General features: G+C 40.3%; 1 protein-coding gene across 14 annotated transcripts in view; it reads right to left on the bottom strand.

Moving 5' to 3' along the window:
• lrrc7 (leucine rich repeat containing 7) overlaps positions 1-27,399 on the bottom strand; it is a 154,864-nt gene that overhangs the window by 50,531 nt on the left and 76,934 nt on the right. For all 14 annotated transcript variants that reach the window (XM_086268044.1, XM_086268051.1, XM_086268052.1 and 11 more), the window contains 4 exons: positions 7,377-7,579; positions 1,509-1,626; positions 1,277-1,355; positions 360-449 (listed from right to left, as the gene is read on the bottom strand). In XM_086268044.1, the coding sequence (XP_086124170.1) occupies positions 360-449; positions 1,277-1,355; positions 1,509-1,626; positions 7,377-7,565 (476 nt within the window). In that variant the 5' untranslated portion in view covers positions 7,566-7,579. The remainder of the gene's footprint in view (positions 1-359; positions 450-1,276; positions 1,356-1,508; positions 1,627-7,376; positions 7,580-27,399) is intronic.

Genomic DNA, 27,399 nt, shown 5'->3' with positions numbered 1-27,399 from the left:
ATGCTTGGGAAGTTACATCAGGTCAAATAAGAGAAACAAGCCCCGTTTAATTTGGTACAAAACAGCGCCAAACCCATTTTGACACTGAAAGCATTACATATGATCAACACCCACTGGTATTCATCCATTCAGAGAATACCTGCAACATATAGATTTTCATATGCTCTAGCAAACAGTAGCACACTATGACCTGCATAAAATGCTAAAATGTATAGTGATGAGGTAAAGATGGATAACTGGTTAACTGGAAACAAATTCATTAGCAAACTGTGAAGGCTAATGAACCTGTATGTGCACAAAAATAGAGACTCTGTTCACCAAAGTACTTAATCACAAGCTATCAGAAACAGTCAGTTTACCTCCCAAAGTTAGCAGGCAGATACTCCAGGAAGGCATCGTTTAAAAAGAGCTGGGTCAGATTCAGGAGCTGCGTAAAACCATCTGGGAGTCTGGGAAAGAAAGACAGAAAGAAATTGTGCAAAACAAGAAAGATGAAAAAGGTGTGCGTCCTTGAACGGCCTCAGTGGAACAAGACACGGACAAAGTTCCCAAAACAACCCCTGCAGAAACAGCTAACTGCTGTTAGCCTGCGGATGACTCATCTGCTGCGTGCACACGCTCCCTCACACACACACAGTGACACACACACACACACACACACACACAAAGCATGGGAAACCTGCAGGATACTGTGTGGTTGACTCTAGTTTTGCTTCGTGGCATTAACACACCAATAAGAAAACAGCAATTACAAGTGTAACACCTGATGCTCAAAGTATAATGATAAACAACACCAGCGCTCTACTGAAATACTTACATCTTCTTCTGCAGGCCAATACTGATTCTACGGGATATGAATACAAGAGCATGGCTGTACAGGGTTTATGGATGCAGCCAATTATTATAAAATATTCAGCCTCTCTGGTGCTACATAAATATGAATATGTAAAAGCAGGGTGACCTGTAAAAGTGTGAAACGCTGCAATCAAACAAACTTGAACCACGCTTTCCTTTCTTCAACTGAAATTTGCTTCCTAAATATAACCAAGCCAAAGTGAACGTCTTAGAGATGTTTGTTCTTATGATGATGCAGTCAGCGTTTTCACCGTGGTTGTTATCCAGAGGCTGCGTGCTTGGAGTAATTAGATGCACAATGTTCAATTTTTCAACCTAGCTTGTAAACATTAAGGTTGACAGCCATCAAACCAGAGACTGAAGTAATGTGTAACAGGTTCAGCTGTGCAGTAATGTGCAGAGTGTACAGTTTGTGTCTTACTTGGTGATGGGGTTGACACTGGCTTCCACCACAGACAAGCCTTTACAGCATTTTATATTGTCTGGAAACTCCTGGATTCCTGTTTGACAGGAAGAGAGTCATACATGATGTTTAGTTTCACAAAAGTCTGGACCACCTGGTTTTGTTTCTTCTTCTTCGTTGTGAAGTTTCGGTATTGCAATTATGAGGTTTCGTCCTGTTATTTTAAACCAGGGTTGTTTAGGCTGGATACCGTTTTTACTGATGTCTAGCTCTTTCAGGTTCACCAGGCTGGCGATGGTGGTGGGCAGGTTGGACAGGTCGTTATCTGGCATGCTCAGCTTCTTCAAGGCCTGGCAGTTGAAGAGTTGCTGTGGGAACACAAAGAGGGACGATAAAGGAATTATGATCTTGGCAGGGTGTAGAACGTCACCTGGAGGCATGAGGCACTTAATGTTTTTCAAAAAGCTAGGCCACTTTAGCAGCACTTGTCTATTAATAATGCAAATGTAATGTCTTCCCACAGGACAAAACACATTATAGATTGAAAGGAAAAGACATCTAGACAAATGTGCTCCTAAACAGAAAAATTATGCTAATAAGAAAATATATACAAAAATGAAAGAATTTGTGGGGAATGTAAATGCGATAAATGCTCTAGGAATTCAGAAATACCCATGTAAAAAATATAACAAAGCAAATGGTCAAAACTAAAAGGTGATTCTTGTATACCAGATTCTAAATGAGCAGCAACACAATGGTTAAGAAAAAACGTAACTAGATAGTAAAACAGCTTCACTCAATCTTCACTCCCTGCATTTTAACAAAACTTTCAATCACTCTTGCTGCCTGCTAGAATCAATAACGGCTGCATTTAACATCCAGAGATAAGGCCAGAGTTTTAGGCCAAATAGTGAAGTATATGGGCTCAGCAAGCGTATTACTCTCAATGACCAAGCTAAGCTAACCTTGACAGTTTTTCTACAGACTCACTATGGTATGAAGCCAAAAGGTGTTTCTCTTCATAAATGTATCTGATTATTATATAGCAACAATAAGGCAGCTGATAATAAGCCAGTAGAGCAATAATATTTCAAGTTTTAGCTAATATCAATTTAAAAAATAAACATTGTGCTAGCTACAGTAGCTGGGTTATAATCCTCTTGCTTGCCAATATGGCTATTTTTATATGAATGTCATCAAAGTGGGAATATTTTCATTGCTTAAATATAACAATAGTAAAGCAACTGCAATATTAGCGGTTTTGGTTGCTAATTAAAAGCTATTATATCCTCCCGAGACCTAAGGAAACAAATATCTTTCAATGTCCTGCCTATTTGGAGCTAAAAGAGGCCACCTGAACACATGAGATATCATTGGAAAGGCCACAATGTCCTCTTCTGAGCGCAACATCACTTATTAGGGTAACTCAAATACATCAAAAGATATAGACCAAAAACAAATGTCTATTAAAGAAGACATAAAAGAATGGGCTGGTTTTCAGGAAGATATGCTAACAGCTATTGTCAAGATAAAATGACAAATTTGCATACCCTGAATTAATGTAGTCTCATATACAATACAGTCTCTCTAAACTTCTTCCCAAACTTATAGAAGAATTGAACATTGAATGTTCTTAGTGTAGTACTTGCACTTTTAGTTTTATGCAACATGACCCTCATGAATATACAGTAATTAGCCACACCAAAAAAACCCAATAGCATACAAAGTGGATTAAACTAATAATCTTATTATTTTGCAATGGCTTTTTGGAAACGTGGGTCCCTGGTCCCAAAAGGTTGATTCTGTTCATCTGGACAAAGCGTTTTCAATGCAAGAAATGTTTCGTCACTCATCCATGTGACTTTTTCACTCTAAGCTGATTGCAGGTTTCCCCAGTCTTATAAACAGTACATTGCACAATAACTGTGAGGTCAGATCATTAATATGTAATGTAACATAATGTAATGTAATGTGTATGTGTTAGTCCCCATAGGGAAATAGTTCCTCTGCATTTAACCCATTCACCCAGTGAAGCAGTGGGCAGCCACCAATGCAGCGCCCGGGGAGCAGTGTGTAGGGACGGTACCTTGCTCAGGGGTACCTCAGGGTAGCAGTTCAGTGGAGTTGAACCCCCGACCTTCCGATCATGGGGCCACCACTCTACCTACTGAGTAGGGTTGCCAACTCCCTGAAAAATAAATAAGGGACACCTCGTGGCCAGGGCTGGGCAACCCAGTTGTCTTCACCCTTCCCAGTGTGGTAGCTCTTTTTTTGTGTGTGAAATTATTTTTTAACCATTTGACTTGAACTTGATTTAAGCAGATGCATATTCTTTGTGATATGACCATATGTGAAACAAATGATCATTTAGCCATTTATTTTTAGCTCACAATGACAACATTAACACAGTAAAACAGGTCTCTTTCTTAAACAGAAGCCTGTCATGCTTAACTTTTGAGAATATAAGTAAATCTTTCTTTAAAAGAACTCTGTCCTGCTTAACTTAAAATTATATAAATTAATAGAAAGCAATAGAACAAAAATATTCTTGTAACAGTGCACATATAGTGCATTTAGTACAGTTGGCTTCAGTTGAGGTATTATTTCAGCTTTTCTAATGCTAATCAGCTGCTCCTGTTTGTAAACCCGCTTGTTCCCATGATTACGCATCATAACTCATCATCATTATTCATCTATGTATTACTTTTATGTATTAGTCATCTATTTGTTGTAATCATTTATCCTTGCAGTTGTTTATTACACAAAATAAATTATATTATTACACTTCTGGCCACATAGCGCTGATATTCACTGCACATGCCCATATTAACCTTAACCAGAGGGTTTAAAAAAACAAACCAGTGTTTACATACCATATCTGCTTCTGCCATGCCTGGTGGACAAGAAATTGGTTAAGGGTTCCCCGAGCTTTCACGCCCCTCGTGTTCTTCATGTGCCCACCATTAGAAGCATGCCTATGGAAAAAGTGCGCCAGCACACAGTGCAGTGCGCTTTATAGTGCACTTTTCCAGCCAGGTGTTTTCCTTTTCCCATTCCTCCCTGTACTTTTGCAGCCTTTTTTTTCTTTCTCTGAGCGAACAAACATTGCTGCTCTAATGCTGGGCTTACACTGTGCGATTTTTGGCCCATTTGGAGCCGATTTTTGAGTCGTGCGACCGATTTGGTGATCGGCCCGATTTTGGCCTTCATCGTGCGTCGTGTAGTATACGTGGGGTAACGAGAAGCGATTAACACCTCACGACCAGCTCCCGATCATCAATCGCTCGTGAGGGTGTCACCACAGGCGCTCACATTGCTCACGCGCAAACACATAAACGTCGGTGAAAAAGATGGAGCAGCACGGCTGTGCAGCGTGTGATCTGGACACAAGCGATGGAGGCACAACTTGTAGAACTTTGGAAAGCTCATCCGAGCCTTTTCGATGTGGCATCACAAAATTATCACGACCATAACAACCGTGAAAATAGTTGGATTTACACTGTTGCTCAATCACAGCTGCCTTATTAATGTTTTTCATTAGCAATTTAGCAAAGTTGATGGTGGCGGTGTGCGTGTCTGTGTGAGTGAAAGACAGACAGAGAGAGAGAGCGACAGATTTTCTGTTATAACCTTCATTTTATGGAGGCACAGTGTGCTGTCCGAGACTTGCACCGCAGTGTCGGCGTTTGTTTCCCTGTTGGCCGGTATTTTCTTCGTAAGCGACCTTTCCTCGACCAATGAGATGAGTGGTAATCTGAATTGTCATACTCGTAAGTGTGCTGTCAGCGCATTGGTCACAAAGCAGGAGAGGGGCTGGGAATTATGTTTTCAAACAAAGTGTTAATTCCATTAAAAGTTATAGACTACTTTTGATTCTCACTGTATTACGGGATAAAGTGCGTCCCTTATTAGCTCAATACGGGACGTGTACTTTTGTTTCTAAATACGGGACGATTCCGTTTTTTAAGGGACGGTTGGCAACCCTACTACTGAGCTATCCCTGCCCTTGCAGGGATGCAAATTCTCATGACCATTGATGGACAACCACTGATCAAAGACTATTGATCATTGATCAGTACTCATGGCCATTGATCAGTGAGATCAATGGCCATGAGTACCATTCACAGAGAGTTGAGGAATGGCTGCAATCACAGCATGTAAGATGGCAAAAATGTACCCTCAGGCCCCCTCCTCGATTCAGAGATAGTCTTTCCCTTTTCACGTAAATGGCCTCCTTGACGCCCCGTTCAAACCAGTGTTCCTCCCTGTCCAGGATGTGTGCATCCTCATCATTGAAAGAGTGTCCACTGGCCTGTAGTTGTAAATAGACTGCAGAGTCCTGACCTGACGAGTTTGGTCTTCTGTGTTGTGCCATCCGCTTTGCCAGAGGTTGTTTGGTTTCCCTGATGCATAAATCCTGGCAGTCCTCCTGGCACTTAACAGCGTACACTATGTTACTCTGTTTGTGTCAGGGGACCCAATCCTTGGGGTGGACCAATTTTTGGTTCAGCGTTTTTTGGGGTGTAAAAGCCACAGAGACACGGTGTTTAGAAAAAATGCGTCTCAACTGCTCCGATACTCCTGACACGTATGGGTCACTAAGGGTTTTCGCTTAGGCAGCAGTTGTCCTTCTCTTCTGGATCAGCTGGAACTTTCTATAGGTGCCTTCCCAGCTTTGACAAAAGTCCAGCTGGGATAACCACATTTACTCAGGACCTTCTTGATGTGATGTGTTCTATGCTACTTTAAAAAGTACTAGCTAGCTGTAGTATATTGTTGCAAAACCCTCAAAACATTTGAAGAGGCAGCAGCCTCTTTCCTGCAGATCAATGTGCAAGTTTTTGGGCTGTGGGAGGTACCTAGAAAGAAACTACGGCAGCACGGGCTCCACACAGAAATAACCCTGACCACATCTAAAACCACTTCTTGCTACGTAGTGAAAGTGCTAACAACTGCACTGTTCCCAGATCCAAACTTGATTAAAGATCTGGGCTTATTCAGGATCCAAAGACTCTGCTGCCATCACTTGTAGACCAACGTCAAGTGACACATCTATGGTTTCCTTGTCCATGCCCAGACATACCAAAGCTACTTTGGAGGCATGTTGGGGGAAGAACTGACCCAATCTTAAGCAGGTGATTTTAATTCTGAAGATCATATATATTTTTGTTATTTTATTGACCAGGCAATATGTCACCTTCATTAATTCTAGGACATTCTCTTCAGTAAAAAGTACAGCACATAAGCCACAGCATATATATTCTAAAATGGACAGATCTGCTCTGAGTGGAGAGGTCACAGCAGGCCACTGTAACAGAGCCTTCTAAACACTCACACACATGTAGAAGCTGCCCAACTCACTCACATTGGAGCCAGAGACTTAATATGCATTGCTGGCACAGACATACATTGTCAAGACTGAGCAGAATGTTTTTGTGCAAGTTAAATGCGAGGTCGCACATCTCATCTCATACATCCTTATTAGACTGTCTCCATTCATGCTGGCTATATTTAGAAATCTAATTCAACATCTTTGTCATTTAAACCAGGCCAGGATATCCATAAAATGTGACGGCCCTTTAATAAGCAGCACCTGTAATTCTCCTTGAAATTTTAGAAGGGCGTTCTGCATCAGCAGTCCCCACGTGGGCTGCTTCTGTGCAGCTCCCAGTGTGAACTCATGGATATTAATGTATCAATATTGCCCAGTAAGGGTATCGCCACAAAATAGTGAGAGGGCATTTTAAGTTAGCATCAGTGTTTCACATCCGAAATCCAAATTCGAAAAAATCATAAACAAAGCAACATGACTAATGGTCAGCATTGCATACACAACTGTACAAAAAAGGTGCAGAACTAGCTCAATAAACCTGAGTGGGTGAAGTGAAAAGGCAGTTTGTGATCCCTAATTGTTACTCAGGGTACCAGTGGATGAACAGCTATTAATTGTGAATTTGATCAACTGTCAGAAAAAGCAGATTTTAGTTTAGTAGTAGAAGCTTAATAGTAGAAGAAGAAATTTTTAAAAAGGCATAAGGATTAGTAAACCCCCCAAAAGAGGTCAATAAAAGGAAGAAGAGCTATATCAGGAAAAAATTAACATATGACTCAGGGGTACCTTGGGTAATTCCTCAATCTGGTTGGCATCTAGGTAGAGCTCCTCCAGAGTTCTCTCAAAGCTGAAGATTTCCTTGGGGACCTGCTGCAGGCTGCAGTGGGAGTAGTCCAACACTGAGATCACTTCCTCTTCACCACGGAAACAACGGCACGGCACCAGCCGGCCAATCAGCTTCCGTTTAGTGGTCATTTCCAGACACTGCACTGAAATGGTGAGAAAAGGAGAGAACAGACATGATGTTAGAGGCCTTTAAGGTTCAGCAGCTCGTGATTTTAACAGGTTTGTTGTACCTGTTTCTTATTAATTATATTATTTTTAAATTGTAGATATTCTATATGTAATTTAAACTGTTTTCTCTTTGTTTTAGATTTGTAGAACTTTGGCCAACACTGTTGGATGTAAAGTGCGTTATAAATAAAGATGCTATGCTATGCTACCTGATGGAGTTCTTCTGTGTAGAACCTTGTCAGTCTGATAGCATCATTAACAGTATATGGGCAGATTAGCGTACTAAAAGACAGGCTCTGATATAAGAAACTAGTTATACAAAGTGTTTCGATAGTGAAAAAATCGTGAGTGGGGTTTTCTATAAAACGTGGGAAACAAATTCTAAAAACTACGTGATAAAAAATGTGAGTTGCATTCATTCACAGTGACAGATTTTGCATCTTTTGATGAGTAATGAAATAAATAAATGCACAAAGAAACATTTTCACAATCCACCTACTGCAAAATTATTCATACTGTGCAGAAGGAAAAAATGTGCCTATTTGAATCTCAAAGTGCAAAAAACAATGTGTTAAACACAGTGGGATCAGATATAGGAGCTTTTCATTGTACAAATATCACCTACATGCCTTGCATAGACAGGAGGACTGTTCATCTTATGCATAGTGAGCCCTCCACAGCCTTGCAGAGGATGAGAAACCAGTGGTGACCAAATGGTTTGCTGAGTCACGTTAGTGTGTCTTGGGATTTTGTAGCAATCATGCATTATTACTGCAATATAATTTTTAATGAATTACTGACTTGTTCTATCTGTAGGCACTCTGTAGGTCCTCATAAATACAGAAGCAAGCTGTCAAAAGTAATCAAGCCTGCTCAGACTTGATCCCACCAAATGGTGGTAATTTATACAGTGTGACACATCAAAGCCCCAATTCATGACAAGAAGAATGACAAAATATGTGACAAAAAAATTTGATCACTTCCTACAACTAACAACACTTTGATCCCCACCAATAACCACCTGAGGAAAAGCGAGAACAGTATCAGCAGAAACTACTAAGCTTCAATAGCTTCAGTCAAGTCTGGGGTGACAAGAGTTCCTCTGTCCAAATTCATCATCAAGCTTAGTTAGCTAACAGTAACAAGCATGAAAAGAAACTAGCATTCCTTTGAGGCTGAAACCAAAAACGTTTGATGGACTGTGTGAAAGTCTCATAAATGGTGTGGCAAGTCCATATTGGTGTTTTTTGCTACAGAAAAAATAATGCAAGTGTACCAGATGATAACAGATGCTGCAAATACACATAGCACCCTCATCTGACCATGGAAAGAAGGGAAGATATCAACTGATAAAGAGAGAGGGGTGAGCAACCTTTACTTTCAACAGAGTAATTTCTGAAATGTTTGCCCTTCTCAACCTTCAAATCAATGCAAAGCCAGTGAAGGGCATTAGACACTAGAGGTGGGAATCACCATACATCCCACGATACGATATTATCACAATACTTAACGCACGATACGATATTATTGCAATTTTTTAAAATATTTTGCGATATTCAGATTCTGTACATAAAGGTAAACTTTATCAATATTCATTTTATCTAATAACAAAGCCTCGCACTCAGTCTTTCTCTCATTTCAGTCAGTTTTATTGTTGACAAACTGAACGGTTTGTATTACAGTCTAGTCCAACTTAACTGAATGCAACCATCTGGTACAATTATAGCTATTCTGAACTATGCAATTTATGAAAACTATGCAGCCCATTCAGCAACTGAAGAATTTGAAAGTAAATTAAAACAAAATATAATTTTACATTACATAAAAAAGTTTTAAACTTAATTAAAATAAAACATGTCTTAAATTAAAATAAGTAAACTGTCATGTTTATTGCTGCCAAAAAAAAAGTTAAACACATTTGGACAGTGAAGGAATGTCAGGATTCTTGCTCAGAAAAAGGAGCTGATCAACATGCTCTGAAGTCAGAGCACAAAAACTTTTTTTGCAACAAAATATCGATTTCTGCTGTCCCTGTATTGATACATTATTAGCAAACAAAATATCACGATACTACACAGTATCGATTTTTCCCCCCACCTCTATTAGACACTAGCTTAGGCTTCAAATGCTGTAGTTCAATTTAATTCAGTTTAATTTATACAGTGACAAATCACAACAACAGCGCTTCATAATGTAAGGTAGACCCTACAGTAATAAATACAGAGAAAACTCCAACAATCATATGACACCCTAAGAGCAACCACTTTGGTGACAGTGGGACGGAAAAACTCCCTTTTAACAGGAAGAAGTCTCCAGCAGAACCAGGCTCAGGGAGGGGCGGGGCCATCTGCAGTGACCGATTGGGGTGAGAGAAGGAAGACAGGATAAAGTCATGCTGTGGAAGAGAGCCAGAGAATAATAACTATGATTCAGTGCAGAGAGGTCTATTAACACATAGTGAGTTAGAAAGGTGACTAAAGAGGAAATACTCAATGCATCATGGGATTCCCCAAGCAGTCTACACCTACTGCAGCATAACTAAGAGAGTTATGCTGCATTAGTTATGCTGGGCTTAAGGGCCTAATCCTAAAGGTAGAGATAGGGTCTTCCAGACACAGGATGTGTGTGGTATGGTTCATGGTTTTTCTATAAAAATACTGGACACAAAACATTATTTTTACTTGTGAAAACATAAACAATATCAGATTTTGTTATCTATTCATAATTTGGTTAGTGGTTTACAACATTAATAATAAGATAAGATAATCTTGATGTCCAAAATTAGTGAGCTGATCCTTTTAAATCTAAACCATAGTTCAAAATCAGCATACAAAGTATTTTAATCTGCACGTACCAAATCGTTCTGTTGGCTCGAGCCTCTCTGTGTGGTGTCAAGTTTGAACGTTCTCCTCATCCTGACTCTTAATTGAGTTTGTGTAAATGTGAGTGTGGCTGACTGACAACCCTGTGAGAGACAAAAACAAAGTAGTCTACCAAAAAATATAAACGCGGTGATCTAAAATTGCTGAATGATTATTTGAGCTGTTTTCTTACACTGAATTTGAATGAACTACTGCTGTACTCAGATTTGAGTCCATGGTCAAGTACAGGAATCAGTGCCCACATCCTTTTGAAATAGACCGACTCTGAGCCAGATCAGACATGGACACTGCTAAAGGTTTGCTCTTACAGTAAAATTAAACTAATGTGGGTATTGACACTAAGTGTCCCCGTCCAACCAAACCAAAACTGCAGGTGAAGTCGTATTATAAGTGACTTTAGAGAACGATATCATTTACACTAGCACCACATTTTTGTGAAGTGAGACATGTTTTATTCAGACCTTTATGTTTTGTTTTTGTTTTGTGTTTTAATTCAACCGTGTTGAACAGCCACTGTACATATTGGATACGTGAAGATTGTTCCAAGGCAGAGAAAAATGTGAAATTATACTTTAGGTCACAGGTGTTGAAGGACCCACATTAGTTTAAAAGCTTCACATGACTGTCAGGCAGATGTAAAACTCACATGGCAGATGGGTATCACAGTGATCCCCCGCCAACCAGCAGTTACCCAGTTCACAGCAGGCTGAGGCTCGGCTCGCTTTGTCTCACACACACACACACACACACACACACACACACACACACACACACACACACACACACACATGGTCTTTTCAAACAACAAGCCAGAGCCATATAATTAGACCGAATCCTTTGTAATTCTGCGACAACATCGCTCCATTACACAACTCCATTTAAAAAGCTTGTGGCTGAATGGCATAAGTAGGCTAACCATGGTTATTAAAGTCCTTGAGTGAGGACTCATCATTCAGCTTTATCATTGCAAACCCACTCGCTCGCTGCGCTCAATCTATTGACAAATAAAGACATTTTAACGCCAGCCCTTTCAAACGGAACAAAGAGCGAGTTTTCAGTGATTGGACTTCAATTTCCTGCTTGATCTTCAACTGCCATCGAGCACAACAGCAACTGGATGCGATGAGAAGCTGCAGAGCGGCATGAAAAGAAAGAGATGAGGAAACTAAAGAGAGAACGTGAAAATAAGAAGGTGTAGAGAGCAGTGAGAGGAACACCAGGAGGCTCAGAGATAAGACCTGCAGCTTTATCTGGCTATAAACACACACATGTCCAGCACAGTGAGACCAGATGAATTCAGACGATAGAGAGAGTAATCTTGAACATTGCGAGTACACTGTGTTATCTGTTCTAGCTTTTTGCAAGCCACTGAAATCAGATAAAAGGTCGCAGATCCTGCAGGACTGTTTATCTAAAAGGACTGGACCATTAAAATCAATGCATCCTTATCCACAGTCATGCTCAGTGCAGGTGTAATGAGGCCAGCTGACATTTACTGTTTGCCTATTCTATGTGTAAACCCGGCAGTCAGTGCTTCTCACGATGCTGTTTGGCGGCGGCTTGTCTGTGTATTATTTTTTACCGCAGATACTCGGCCACTTCAGTAGTTACACCTGCCTTAATTATTTGTGAAATAGATTCAATAAAATGCTTGAAACATTCCTCAAAGATCTTTGTCCATGTTGATATGATAGCATGTCATATTTGCTGCAGATTTATCAGCTGCACATGCACAGTGTGAATATGCTGTTACACCACATCCAAAACGTGCTCTACTGGATTAAAATCAGGGCCATCGGAGGCCATTTGAGCCTAAACTGGGCTTTGTGACATGGCATGTTAGCTTGCCGGAAGAATCCATTAGAAGTTGGCTACACTGTGGTTGTAAAGAGATGGACATGGTCAGCAACAATACTCAGGTAGGTTGTGGTGTTTAAACAAGGCTCAGTTGGCACTAATGGGCCCAAAGTACAATGAAAAAATATCTTCCACACTATTACACCACTATCATCCTGAAATATCGATACAAGGCCAGATGGATCCATGCTTTCCTGCTTTGCAGTTTCTGAAATGTACCGAGAACTTTCCCACATTCAATGTCACTAAAATTACTTTTCTTCCCACATTCAACATTTCTGAATGCAAGCAGTTGCTGCCATGTGACTGGCTAATTTGTGTTAATTAGGTGTACCTAATAAAGTGGCTGGAGAGTGTAGTTTTAAAGCAAATAGCGTGGATGCTATTAAGAAAGTGTAAGAAGTTTTAACCTAATGTTTTCTTATATATTTTTTAAATATATAACTAACTACGTCACTTTGGATACTTTGAAGAAATTGATGTGTTAATTACACTACTGTGACATAAACTGTATAATCAATATAATCATGATGTACACTGCATATTATGGAATATTAATGCTATATCTCTTCTAGATATGAGAACTGTAAACCATGCTAACATCAGATGTCTACCTTTTATTGAAAGCATTACAGTGCAGTACTGCGCGGCACTATTCAGTTCAATTCAATTCAGTTTTACTTATAGTGCTAAATCACAACAACTGCTTTAAGGTGCTTTATATTGTAAGGTAAAGATCCTATAACAATACAAAGAAAACAAGAAAACCCAAGCAATAATATGATCCCCTTTGAGCATGCACTTTGGCGACAGTGGGGAGGAAAACCTTCCTTTAAACAGGAAAAACACCTCTGCAGGAAGCAGGCTCAGGGAGGGGCAGCAACCTGTCAGACTGGTTGGGGTAAGGGGAGGAAAACAAGTCAAAGACATGCTGAAAAGAGCCAGAGATGAATAATAACTACTGATTAAATGCAGAGTGGTGTATAAACATATAGCGAGTGAAAAAGAAACACTGATGGGAAGCCCCAAGCAGCCCAGACCTATTGCAGTGTAACTAAGGGAGGATTCAGGGTCACCTGATCCAACCCTAACTACCAAATAAACTACCAAAAAGACTCTCTATCAAATATATTAAAGAAAACACATACAGATGTATTGCTTTGCTTTTTTTCATAGCTACACAACTACACTGATGTGATCCATATTTCCTGATTTCTAAGAAAGGGCCTGACTTGGAAACAATGTGCCCTCTGGTCATCTGCTTTATAATTAAGTTCCCCAATCAAACCACAACCATTTTGGCTGGGACTTAACATTGCTGTCCCAACAGCATTTTCTCAGAAACATTTAATGTTAACAGTATCCGGGCCTGGAGCAAACTACACCACAGGTCAATACATCCTGCTGCTCTTTACAATCTTTATTAGATTCTCTGCAATATAAAGATGCCTAAACAAAGAGGTAACACACTACATGTGTCCACGCTCAGCTTGCTAGAACATCAGCTTGCTAGTGTGGCTGTCTGAGCACAGGCGGCAGAAGTCAGCTGACACACTCCATCGTGGTTACACAGCACTAAGGATCTTCTCAGTGGCTGAGTAAGAAGGCAGGCGGACTGCTTGTTGGGCTTAAAAATACATAATTAGCAAACATGCAAAATCAGTTTCAGTGTCTACAGCATCCTCGAATCATTAAGCCAGATGGCCCAGTATTATGTTCCAAAGAAACCAGTAACACTAACCACAGGTGACGTGACCCACAAATCAGAGTTTGTTAAAACTCATTTTCCATCTATAACGTGCCTTTTTTGACTCTGGAGGTTTTTGGCTTTAGTTATCATTATTCATTGTGTGTGTGTGTGTGTGTGTGTGTGTGTGTGTGTGTGTGTGTGTGTGTGTGTGTGTGTGTGTGTGTGTGTGTGTGTGTGTGTGATCCATCACACATAAGCAAAAACATTTGTTTTCCTGACTGAGGTGACTTTGAGTAATTACAGAACTCACTAAAAGGAGCACAGAAAAAAAACTTTTGTCTTGAAAACATGTGCAAAATATGAGCTCGCCGTCTGCTAAGAAATCTGTTTCTATAAGCTACTGATAGTGCAGCTGCCTGCTCTGCCCTCACGGTTATGGATGTAACAGCTTAATTTACAAAGACAGAGTAGACTAAAAATAACAGCTTTTTGTCAACGGAGCGGAGAGGGAACGAGAGAGAGGAGCTGATGTCGCCCAGGCAAGTATTAACAACAGCAGGGTGACAAATAGCAAATATGGGTGTGGGACACCTGCACAGACTGATTATCTGAAGTTCATGAGGAAAAGAAGAGGGCGCTGTGCTGCCACTGTTCACAACAGATATCACACCAAAAGACAAATAACAAGGATGAAGACTGCTCTGTGTGACCCATATATCAATATAACAGTGCAAAGGACTTGGCCACGTGGCCATTCATGGATGCAGTGAAATATTTTAGTCATCGTTAGGTTTTGTCTTTATTTCTAACACACTGATCACCTCTGCTAGAGTGAATGTAAAGGGGGTGCCGAAGTGTGTCCAGTCCTGCCCAGACATCCAGATAGCATGCAGCACAAAAAAGAAAAAAAAGAAATACAATTTGGATGGGAGTCAGAATGAGCCAGTACCAATAGGATGAAACAAGGAAGTGAGCGTGGTTGGCTGTGTTGGCTCTTGCTGCTGCTATGGAAACAGCATGACGGAGCAGACTGACTCTGCAGAGGCAATGCTTCATGTGCAAGTGCAAGTCCCCCCCCCACACACACACACATTTAAATAGCTTTGGTAATCATCATAATAATTATGACATAAAACAGAAAACAAAGATGTAGCGAGAAGGTTTACAAGAACTGCTACTGTAACATACACCCGCCCACATGTGCACACGCACAGACTTAAGCACCTCCACACATGTACACTTTTACACACCAGCAGCGGGTGAAAAAGAAGAAGACTGTGATGAAGAAGTATTAACGCCACACTGCACGCTGTTAAAAATACTCGAGAGAGAGCCAAAAATCCAACTCAGGAGAAAGTAAAAATGCAGCAGTATTGGTAAAAATGTGCAGACTTCATTATGTGAAAAGGTCCTTACAGTTTATCAAGGGCTATAGTTAGTGCTGGATCAGATGACCTTGTATCCTCCCTTAGTTATGCTGCTATAAGCCTAGGCTGCTGAGGGCTTCCCATGATGCACTGAGTGTTTCTTTTCTTCATTCACCTCTTTATACTCTCTGTGTGTTTAATACTCTGCTCTGCATTTAATTATTAGTTGTTATTAATCTCTGGCTCTCTTCCACAGTGTGTCTTTTGTCCTGCCTCCCTCCCTTCACCGTCAATGCCCACACTGAAATGATCAGGTGTTTGTTAATAAAAAAAGACAATTGTTTTTCTGCTAAATATACTGTACTGACTGACCAGGATTTTCCATCAATATTTTTTTTTTTCATCCCTGACGGCACGAGCACGTTCCAAGATGACAGATGACAGAATTCACTGGCTCAGGGATCACCAGAGACCTGACCTTAGACCCACTGAGAATCTTCTGGATGTGCTGCAGAAGACTTTAGCAGTCTGACTGCCTCATCATGGTTACAAGATCTTGTTGAAAAAATATTTAAATACACTTTGTAAATATCTCGAAACAATTCCTCAGTGAGTGTGTAGTGCCTATAAAACTAAAGGCAGTCCCAGAAAATATTAGAGTGTGGGACTTTTTGTTTTTTGGCTGTGCAGTGTACATATACAGTAAGCACTGGGAACACACCAAGCAATGTAAGAAATATTTCTTCACATACCTTTTTCACAGAGTCACAAAAACTACTTTTGACCCCCCTTTATTGTCTACTAATAAGTCAAAACAAACCATCTTTAACGTTGGTCCCAACTACTGAATTGCAGGACACTTTGCTGAAATGTCACACAAAACTCAACTGCACTGTCTGAGCTGGTAAAAATATTTCCTTTTAAAATTATATAGCTTCATAAAATGTTCAAGCAAACTCTGCTTTAGCTCGGCAGTCCCCCAGAGTTAAGTTTTTACCACAGCTAGCGAGCGATCGGCAGTTCTCCTGAATTTCCCCTCGAGCGGTCGCTTTCCTCCTCCCTCTGCTCTTCATTCAAGCTTGTGTGTTTGTGAATATCTGTGCATGTCCTCCAGCAGCTCAAGAGGGTGAATTCCCCTAGGGGTGCCATGACAGCCATCGCTTCACGTGCAGCCTCACTGTCGCCACGGTAACCGCTGCCATAGAGACCGTCTCCCAGGAGCTGGGTGTATTTTTACTCATTCTCCTGCTCTCTCTGTCTCTCTCTTCTGTGTCATAAAACAGAACATGCTGCACTCGGTGGGCGAGCGCTCCACATTCTGCGACGCTTAATGTAGACTCAGATATGTCAGACACTTTTATAGCACCTGAATAAGAGCCCGAGAACAGCTCCATGCCACCGCTTCGTGTTTCCTTTTCTGTTTCTCGCAAAAGGCGGGAGAGCTGCGCTCTGTGGATATCGCCCCAGGGTTTCTGCACTCGCTCACAACAGTCGCACGCTATCGCGGACGAGCACATGTGAAACACACACACACATACAAATCAGTGACACAAACAGTCATTTACTTGTGTCAGTGACGGTGAGAGGACACGGAAGATCCTGTTTCACATCCCAGTGCTCCACATTGTCAAGCAAATCCCTGAGTGTGAGTGTGTGTGTGCATGTGGGAGGCAGTTAGTTATCTAGCGGCCAAGAACAGCTTGTTCTGCCACTTTCTGTGTTTTGTTGGGTTGTTGTTTTTTTTTTTTACATTTACTAAACATTAAATAAGCACTTTGGGCAGTTACCTGTACTACCACCACATGAAAATACTCACACACACACATGCAGATTTCAATTGTGCTTGAGTCTCTGATCATCAGAGAACATCATTTTAAGATGTTCTTTTTGAAAAGTCCTATAGAAATGTGCTGTCATCCCACATACGTACACTGGAATAGTGAAAAGTTATATAAGTCTGAGGCACAGGTTTATCATTGGAGGACTGATTTTGATAGTAGATATTAAGCTTTTTAGACAAATCCACAGTCTGGGATAACAAGGCATCTGGCTGCAAAAAAGGCTTGAAAGAGAGTCGTCATAAAAAAGTGAGTCTGAACGATGCGTCATCACTGAGTGGATTTTGCCTCCGCTTGCTTTTGTGGAACTTTGGTGCACAATCAAACCGTTCACCCTTCAGCGTGGCCGGACAACCAGCACTGAATGAGGCATTAACCAGTAGAAGGAGCAGGCTACCCGTATCAGCTGCTGCTTGACTGTCAGACTGTCCTGTGCTGCTCCACAACCTTTAACATTTCAACACACAAATAAACTTTGCAGTGATGACAAACGCCCCAATCTTCTGATATTTTCTTACATATTAAAATGTGGGGAAACTCACTCGTGATGTTGTCTGTTGCACAATGTCTTCTCATCATATCAGACCCCCCCAAACAATTTGTTTGGTTATTTACTGCATAAGTTCATGTAGGAAAAATATAATGAAAAAAATGTAAAGAGACTGATCGATAAGTACCGGATGAATATTATAAATAGCAAGCCAGCAAAGTCTGGAAGAATAATCTGATGGAAAAAACCCCCCAGAAAAAAACTGGGGTATTTTCTCTGTTGGCAATAATCACAAAACATAAGTATCACAGAAAATATATCAAATTAGAAACAATTTCTTGTCGTCTGCTACTTCAAAGGTTAAGATCTGGTTAAGCTTCGGTAGTTTGACTTAACCAGATATCCCACACAACGTTCAGGGCTGCTTTCAAAGTTAATGTTAAAGACCTTAAAAGGCATTAAAGACAGCGGATAGGCTGATCCATGATATGTATCTGAGCAATTAAAAAAAATGTGTTATCTTGTTTTGGAATAGAAAAACCGTACGACTGATATAGAAAAAATGAAGGACTTTATTGCTCTTTTTTGGCATCACAGGTCAAAGCTGTTTGTCTAAAGTTACAAAGTCATACCTGTTAGGAATAAAATGATTAAGTAAAGCTGTTTTTTGTGATTATTATATACTCATTGTCTTTGCGCTCATTAAGAGTTGGCACTCTGTGTAAATAGGGTCAAAAGGATCAATTCAGTGCTATGACTGAATTGAATTATTGAGGCTGACATGTTGAGCTGCAGAGGGATTTTGCAAACATGCTTACACATCATAACTAGTTAAAGTCAGGGTGAAATTTTTCTGGTCCAAGAGAGTCTGAACAGATTGTCCCGGACTTGGATAATAAGTAGAAAACAACAGGCTAAGAATTGCTAGCTGATTTTAATGCAGCAAGGTTAGGCTAGGGAGGTGTCTTTTTCCAGGAAAGGAGCAGATGCAGACGAGGTCAGACGGGAGGCAGAAGGACCGCCATGTCATTTCCCATGATAATTCTTGTTTTTGTTGTGGTATAAAACTATATTGCCAGCTTATTATGCCATCCTTTTTGTGAAGCAGACCGCTGGTTCACATTGAGGTCCAGCGCGCTGTAATTTCAACTGCTGAAACGAATTCAGTGTTTTAAATGGTAGTCATTATCCTGTACTTCCTTAAAGAAAGAAAATGCAAATCTTTAACATTTTATTTGATTTTAGATGATGCATAATAGCTCACATGAGAGGCGAGAAGCAGGTGAAGGAGATGAGACAGGAGCTCTTTTAAATTAGACCCTAAGTCTCGAGTATTGCCGTTCGTTTGTGTGTTTCTTCGTTTTTTTGACATTCTGAATGTGTGACATCCTGGTTTTTATGTTAATGGCCGACATCGACATACAGGAGTGATGTAGGATTTTTAAGACAGATGCTGATATTCTGATATAATTCCCAATTTTAGTCTTTTTTCTTTAGATACAAAAACTCAAAAAGATTTCCCTAAAATGTGTTACATTTGTTTATTTATTTGTTTACGTTTGTCCTTCCAAACAGGTGCATTGCCAACAATGAAACTGAGAGTGCCCTCTTGTGGACGAATTATGCAACATCAACACACCGCCATCTCTTCTTTACAGTTTTAAGATTTATTTACTGGCTATTATAAATTTGAAAAAATATCAGTCTGCTAATACACTGATCAGTGGCTAAAAGGTCAGAATTACCTCTGGTTACCTCTGGAAGTTTTATAATGCTCATAAGAATTAAAGTCTCACTTAATTTAGTGAGACGTTAATTAATTAATTTAATTATGAATTCATCTTTCATAAGCGTAGACAAAACAGTGGTAATATTTATTGAAGATCACTAATAACAGGGTTTACTGAATAGTTAGTAGCTTTTTTTGGAGATCACATTTAATTTAATTGTCTATTTTAGTTAGGCGCAGTGTGAAGGTTTTGTAAATTTCTGAAGTTGTGTGGGTTAGTTTTATTCCCGCCTCATATTTCCCTACCTTTAGGTTGATTTAAGTGAAAAAACAGATACAAATAAAATATTTTACCTCACTTTTCCCCCAAACCATCCCCAGTTCTCACCGTTTCATTCCATCCCGTCGCTCCCATCCCTAAAAAGCCTTGCTGTCAGGGAAACATTTATCTGTGCTCTAACAAATGGTTTGCATTTTTCTGAAGAGGACAAAGCCTCGAGGAATCACAACACGGTCTTGATGAATCACAGTCTGGGCGTTTTCACACTCTCAGCCAGTCCAATCTGCCTGCCACTGTGGCTCCAGGTGGCACGTCTGTAAAACCCAACGACCCTTGCATCACTCACACTAAAAATAACAATCAGCTGACACAACAAAGCCGAGAACAGCTGACAATTCACCTGCACCCGAAATGTGACAATCAATTATGCTCAGATGCATGAATGAACAAATATACAAACGCGCCAAATGAGTCAAAGCGTTGTTACCGAAACCACAGAGTGACCTGAAAAAGATGTTTATGACTCTCACTGTGTACACAGAAAAACTTTAGGACGTGACTGCCTTCAGTGACAAGTACCCACAAATGACAGACTGAAAGTTAGACAGACAAACAGTGGGATTTATAAATAGTTTGCAATAAAGACAGATAAACAAGCAGCCAGACAGAAAAGGGCTGCGTGACAGGCAGTCAGGGAGAATCATGCTGTCAGATATGAACGTATCCGAGCTACTGCAGGGATTCTATCATGTACACTGTTTTCATATGGCGGCTAATAGATCTTTTTATTAATTAGCTGCTCAACAGGAATGCTTGGCAATTTTAAAAAGTCAGCCAAGAATAGCACATGACTCTGTTAGTTTGGGGCAATATATGCGACGCATCCTGGCCTGCAGCAAACCCTGGTGGCAACTATTGACATTTTATCGACAGCATCGGCGTCGAAGAGAAGTGTGCTCGTGTTTCCACAGCCTTTTCTCTCATAAATTTGCTTCTGCAACATTCCAAATAAATAAATACATAAATAAAATAAAGGGAAGTCTTTAATTTTTTAAATCTGTACCTCAAAGGGTTGATGATCATGACTTCTCAAGAAGACTAAAGAAGTTTATTATCATTCCTTATGGTGTTACCCAGCCTGAAAGGAAATACTGTTCCTCACCAGCCTCTACAGTGCAATAAGCAATACAGTTTAAAAAGAATAAGTTTAAAAAAGAGCAGCAAAAAAAGGCATAAATAGCATAAAATTCTAATGACCCTTTTTCAAATGAAACCTTTAATTTATCAAGATCTGATGTGTCATTTAAGGTATCCTTCATTTTTGAGCTATATAAAAAAAGCGCTCAAATTGGTAGGCTTAAGCACATGAAATACCTCATAACGAGTTTCATTATCATCTGTGGCTCACAAGGTAGAGACGGTTGCCAAGTAATCAAAGGGTCAGTGGGTTGATACTAAGCTCCCCGGTCCATATGCCAAAGTGTGGCCGTGGGCAACTGAAAGTAGGGCTGAGCGATCAAACTATTAAAATCATTATTGTGAAACACATTTCTTCAATAGAAATATGGCTTCTGTGAACTTTATATTTCTATTAAGAGTTCATTGACAGAAAACATGAAAGGCCAAATGATAATGACAATAGCACTACTAACTATGATATTTTTATTGATATTGACTGATATAAAAAAATTACTTTTTTTTATCACCAAACCCTAGAAAGAGCTTAAAGGGGATGTGAGTGGTTTGTCAAAGGTAAATGTGGTTTGTTGTAAAACAGGCTTTGAGCACTAATTTACTGAAGGAAAATGATATTTAAGTACCAGTTTAGTTCTCATTAATATGGATAATATCTGGTCATAAAAGTCATGAACCCGTTTACTGGGCATTCTAGAAAAACTGAGAAAAACTATGAACACTACTTCAAAAGCTGTCAGTCTTTTATAGCTCAAAACTGACAGGAAACTACAGCAAGATTTAAACTGACGTTGGTGTACAGTAATAGACAATCTGAAGAATAACTTTATCCATAGTCCTGTCCACAATTCTCATCCACAACAGTTACCACCATGGCTGCAAGGCTTTGCAGAGGGAAGACCGGATGTTGCCAATGCTAGCTCAATAAAATGAAATACATTGGGAATACTATGAACAAGAGAGCTCATCTTATGCACCAAAATCCTGAAATAGTGTTAGCTGAGCAAGCTTACATTACATTTATTCAACTGAAAAACCATCCGACATTGGACACACTTGGTATCAAAAAGCTAACTCAGAGCACGCTAATGGATCAGTCAAATGATAAAAAGTAGGACATCTGTGCTGGCTGCCTGTTAATTGCCTTGACTTGCCTTGAAGCGACTGTTGTTGTGATTTGGCGCTATATAAATGAAATTGAATTGAATTGAATTGAACTTCTGTCATTCTGCACCAGATTGCAATGTGCTGTGACTGATTGATTGCAATCGCCTTCCGAACAACTTGTGATTGGAAGGCGATTGCACAGATCGCCTGAAAGGAGGCAACCTTTCTGCAAACAGTTGCAGTCTGACTTAACTGCAATCACTCTCACAGAAGGTGCTATTTTATTAATGAGTGCAGACAGATTGTTGCCAGCACTCTGCCATCAGTATGAATGAGTCTGTCAATGAACACAAGCCGAGGAAACTGGTTGCTAGCTGGTTGCTTTCTGGTAATTTTCCTATAGAAAAGGCTTCAGAGCCCAAAAGTAACAGATATGAGATTTTCACCGATTTACTTAATAGATGACAATCCACAACATTTCTCTGAGACAGGGACATTCCATCATTTTTCACTATTCAACATAATAAAGATGATCAGCTTACTAGTTGTAGGTGCTTATTAGTTACAAGAAAATGGACTTCTCGTCTAAAGATCCAAAGTCAGACTTGAAAACAGCTTGTTGGAAAGTGCAAAGTGATATCCTGATCAACAGAGAGACAGCTGGCTGTTCTCAAACATTACCAGACCAACTTATTTGGTTTTTCATTTCAAGGCTTCGCTCGTCCAACTGTTCTTCAGTAGCCTATATGTGAAGCTCACAGAGGAAAGGCTTCACATGAGCCTCTCCTCTCCTTCTGTCATCTCTCACTGTCTCTCCCTCTTTTCCAGGCCACTCTTTTCTTTTTTTTCCATCTCTTTTCTTCCAGAGTTGTGCTCAATGGCCCAGTTCTTTCTGCCTGAGATGCCCCAGCGCATCTCCTCGCTCTATCTTCCTTTTCCCCCCCTTTCATTCTCTCGGTGTCTCAGCGCTTTTCCTCAATCTGTCTCCAGGTTTAACTTTTTCTCTTTCTCCTCCTCCATCGCTTCCTCTATCAAGAGACAAGCAGGGGAGCCATCTTAAAACCCAGGCACAGCACTTTTTGTTTCTTCTATACAGGAGCAGCTCGATCTAAAACCATTTTTGAATTCCAGAAGGCAATTTAATGGGAAGGCAAACTTATCATCCTGTGTTTGAGCAGTAAAAAACCTCCTCCTGTCTTCATTAGGAAAAGAGGAAAGCATCTGTGCTATTTTTCAAAATTAAAGTTTGTCTTTCCACATAAACCCAATGCAGAACTTCACCTCAGCACAAGCCAATTTCTGCTGAATATGATCACATTTTCCCAAAGATTTTGGATTTGTTTTGTATTTCACAATGACCTGTTTAGCATGTAAAAGCTACACTCCTAACACATTAAAAGCACTGAGGTTACTTTGACTGTGTACAGTCTTAAATAAAGACTTTGCAGCTCATTATGGCTGACCTACATATGTTCTGTTAACAGGACAAGTAAAAAAAACCGATTAAAACCTCTAAATAAAAGCACAAATATTTTTATTTTAAACTATAAACTTAGAAGACTACCCATTTAGTCTTTTTTTTACTGACCGGCCAGGAACAGAATCACCTGTTCTCGGCCCGGACCACTGAGCGATCGACTTTCCACACGTGTGATTGTAAGGCAGTCCATTTTAGCATGTGCAACTTGAGCAGAGTGGGAAATAGTCGTGCACACACTTCAATCCACACACACTGTTAGCATGGAACCTGTTCATTCTGAGTGAAGACACAAAGTTCACCAAGGTTAACCGTGGGGGCACCAACACGAAAACGTTTGTGACAATAATCCAGAGCTCAGAGCCAACCACAAGCCAGCAGCCTCAGTATGAGCAAAGGACCAAAGTGTCCCGTTATTTTAAGTTATAAACACAGTGGAAAATGATGCAAGTACCTGACAGTTGCTTTAATATACATCTGATGCCTTTACTCATGTTTAGTAAATTCATATATGTCAGGTAAGGGTGACTTAGTTATGGTTACCACTTTCCAGCAGCACTTTATTTTCAGCTGTTTCAGTGAGAGTAAATCCTGTGACTTAGTGCAGTTTGGGAGAAGAATTGTAAAGTTTAATCATTTCTTTCAGTGTCTTTAATTGAAGAAGTAATGATTTTTGTTTGTATGTGCTGTCAGTTATAGTTCTGGGAAAGAAAAATAGAATTGGCAGGTTAGACTTACAACCCCCCCCCCCCTCAGAAATCAGCCAATAAAGCTGAAATCTCTTGTAAGAGATGCTTCTTTTACCACTAATTAACTTCAACACACAAAGCCCTGATGACCCATTAGCCATTGGGTTTTGGGCGTCAGAGGGTTTAACAAGTCAAAGCTGGTCAGCACTAGATCACAAATGGAGCCTGCATCTCTCTTTGTTACTTCAGCGCACATGTGATGGTCACTAGTTTGACCTTCTGCTTTTTTCTAACTGTGATAAATGGTTAAAGCACAAACTGACAAAAATAGCTGCTCTCACTCAACTCGTTTCAAATGTTCCTCGATCTTACATCATGTGGAAAAAAAGGATATGAAACATACACCACATACTTCTGGAGCGTGTGTGTATCTTTAGGATTGATAAGAAAAGTTAAACAAAATTATGAACTGTTGATTTACTGTATACATTTTGGACTTCTGGGCTGAAAACATGGACTCAGACTGCCAGTAAGAGTCTGTGTGTGTGTGTGTCTCCGTGTTATTTAGTTATTTATTAGAGGTCACCTTGCCATGCTGGTGTCCCAGCAACTCGTCCAATGCTCAGAGCCAGAAAGACAGAGAGAGACACACACACACACACACACACACACACACACACACACACACACACACACACACACACACACACACACAGGCATACGGATGTCTATGATAACAGCGCCATGTCTTCAAAACTGTTGACCTAGAAGCTCGGAGCTATTCATAGATCATAGAACAGAGTGACACTTGTTACTCAAAGTTTCAGGGTAATTTGATTCTGCAGACTAAATAGGAACGCAAAATGCACCAGTTCAAGTAGAGTACAATCTGATCCAGTGATTTATTACGGGGGTTTACTTTTTTACATTTTGGAGTACATAGTTTGACTTTTTCAGACCTCTAAAATATTCAGACAATCTGAGAAGGTCTATAAAACGGCAACTTTGCAAACGTGTGCAAACGGGAACACAGGGCTGGCATGTCATCGTGTAAAAGGCGGTTGCGGCATGTTACGACAACCAGCTGAACGCGTACACGTGTAGAGACTCAGAGAAAGCATCACCCACTTTAAACTCATATCTATAACCACTTGGGAAATAGAAGTCTAATATTCACTCTTCTTTTTGTTTGCCCTCTGGTCTCCACCAATGCCTAACAGAGTTATCTGACTGTTAAGCAGGTCACACGCACCACTTTATCGACCTGCTCAGTAGCACGCCGTGGGTTTATCAGAATCATTTTCTTTCTAATGCAGCTGCCTGGAGAGAATGGTAATGATGCTGAAAAGTAGTTGAGAGTGAACCAGAACAATAGAGTCACTGGCCCTAAAAATAAAGCAGTGAGCTGAGAGATGCTCAATAAAAAATTCCAGCTATTCAACAGTGTTATTTTTCCTCGATTACATTGCTGAGCCCCATTGTGTGACTTTTGTCTCCCTGCTATGTGATGAATACAGATCCAACAGTCCCGACTGCAAGAGAACAGTTCACCTTCACCTGAAAAAGTCTCCATGAACACACTGTGAGACCTGCTGCTATCTGGAATAACCTCTCCATCTTTCTGTCATCCCTCCCTCTTTCTCGCTCTCTCTCACTCTGGCCGGGAGTCAATCTCTCTTTTTTACTGCCAGCTGATAGCTGTGCATGACTGTCTGGATCTCTATTCATGCGTTCACTCCATCTATCACCTGCTGCTGCCTCTGTCACTCCTCTATCCTCCCCTCATCTTGTTTTCCTCTCCTCTCTAGATGAAAAAGAAAGATTAGACGCCACGGCTTTTTTATCTGCGCGTTGGTATCTTCCAGCTTACACGCTCTTTCAGCAGTGAGATCTGCTTTACTATTTTCCTCAAGGTCACACTAATGCTGATGCACACTGTGACCTGCAGGGTTCAAACCTATGAGCGTCTCTTTCCCCCGAACCCTGCCCGCATTTGCAGGGTTTGCTCATCCTGCATGACAGCTTTCATTTGCATAAACACCCTTTAGTAAGTTTTATCCCTAAAGCTTTCCTTAACAGTCCATGGAAATTGCACATTGAGCTGTTGCTATGGTAACTGGGGACTCAATTGCCCAAAATTACCATAAAACACTAATTACAAAAACCATGGCTAAGAGCACCATTTTGACAAGCTTTATGCAACACTGCTGAGCTAGTCCCTCAGGTGGGGAAAATAAACTGGGAAAGGAAGTTATTTCAGTATGTTTGACATGTTCTAATTCTTTGAACACACTGCATCTGAGTGTAGGTGTGAAGTATGTCAGGTAAAAAGCTGTTGAGTGCTTCTAAGACTGTGGAAAATATAGAAACACCCACCATAACGCCACCCAACTAGAGTAATCAAACTCTGCTGGGCACTGGAAACAATCCAGACTTAGGGCACTGGCACATTGACTCTGTGACTACATCCGTCTTATATTCAGTTTGTGTATCTGACAAATCTTTGCCACCACTTGATTCATTTCAACCAATCTCTCTTCTACGGGTGTAAAAGATTTATGCAATTCAATTTTATGCATACCTTAGTTTATGTAGTCAATATCAGCATGCTTTGGAGACATTCACAACTACTGAAATTGGAAAACATCCCATTGAATTTGTTTCACAAACTATTTACACGTTTAATCTGCCAAAAATACATCAAGGAAAACATTTCAGTGCTGCTTAAACTTCCTCGGAGACGGCTAAAACAACATAAACAGCATAAAATGACAAATCCAAACCTCTTTTATAATAACTCTGGTTCTGAATTTGCTGGTAAAGACACACAGACAGAAAGTGAAACAAAACACGGCCAAAATGTACCAATCAAAAAAGCACATCGATATATTCTGGAGCATTGTATTGTTGCATTTGATGAATGGAAACAGTGACACGTTTCCTGGAGTGATCACCACAAACGCGCAGGTTCACATAACTGCATTCTTCAACTGTGTGCGACCGGTGAATGTTTAATTTAAATAAAGCATTATAAAGTAGAAGTATAGAAATTACCAAACAGCTTTTCTAGTATATTTTATGCTGCCAGCTCCCTCAACATTTGCCAGTTATTAACATCTGCCCAGCCTGGAGGTCACTGCAAACTCTCGGTACCTCAGCAGAGCTGGCAATATCATCAAGGACCACTCTCACCCC

This window comes from Aulonocara sp. 'chitande type north' Nkhata Bay, linkage group LG17, assembly GCF_057382095.1.
Source record: "Aulonocara sp. 'chitande type north' Nkhata Bay isolate Kocher_YH1m ecotype deep benthic linkage group LG17, A_spYH_male_GT1.1, whole genome shotgun sequence".
Classification (NCBI taxonomy): domain Eukaryota; kingdom Metazoa; phylum Chordata; class Actinopteri; order Cichliformes; family Cichlidae; genus Aulonocara; species Aulonocara sp. 'chitande type north' Nkhata Bay.
Note: the sequence above shows the minus strand (reverse complement) of the source record. Positions and strands in the feature narration are given on the sequence as shown.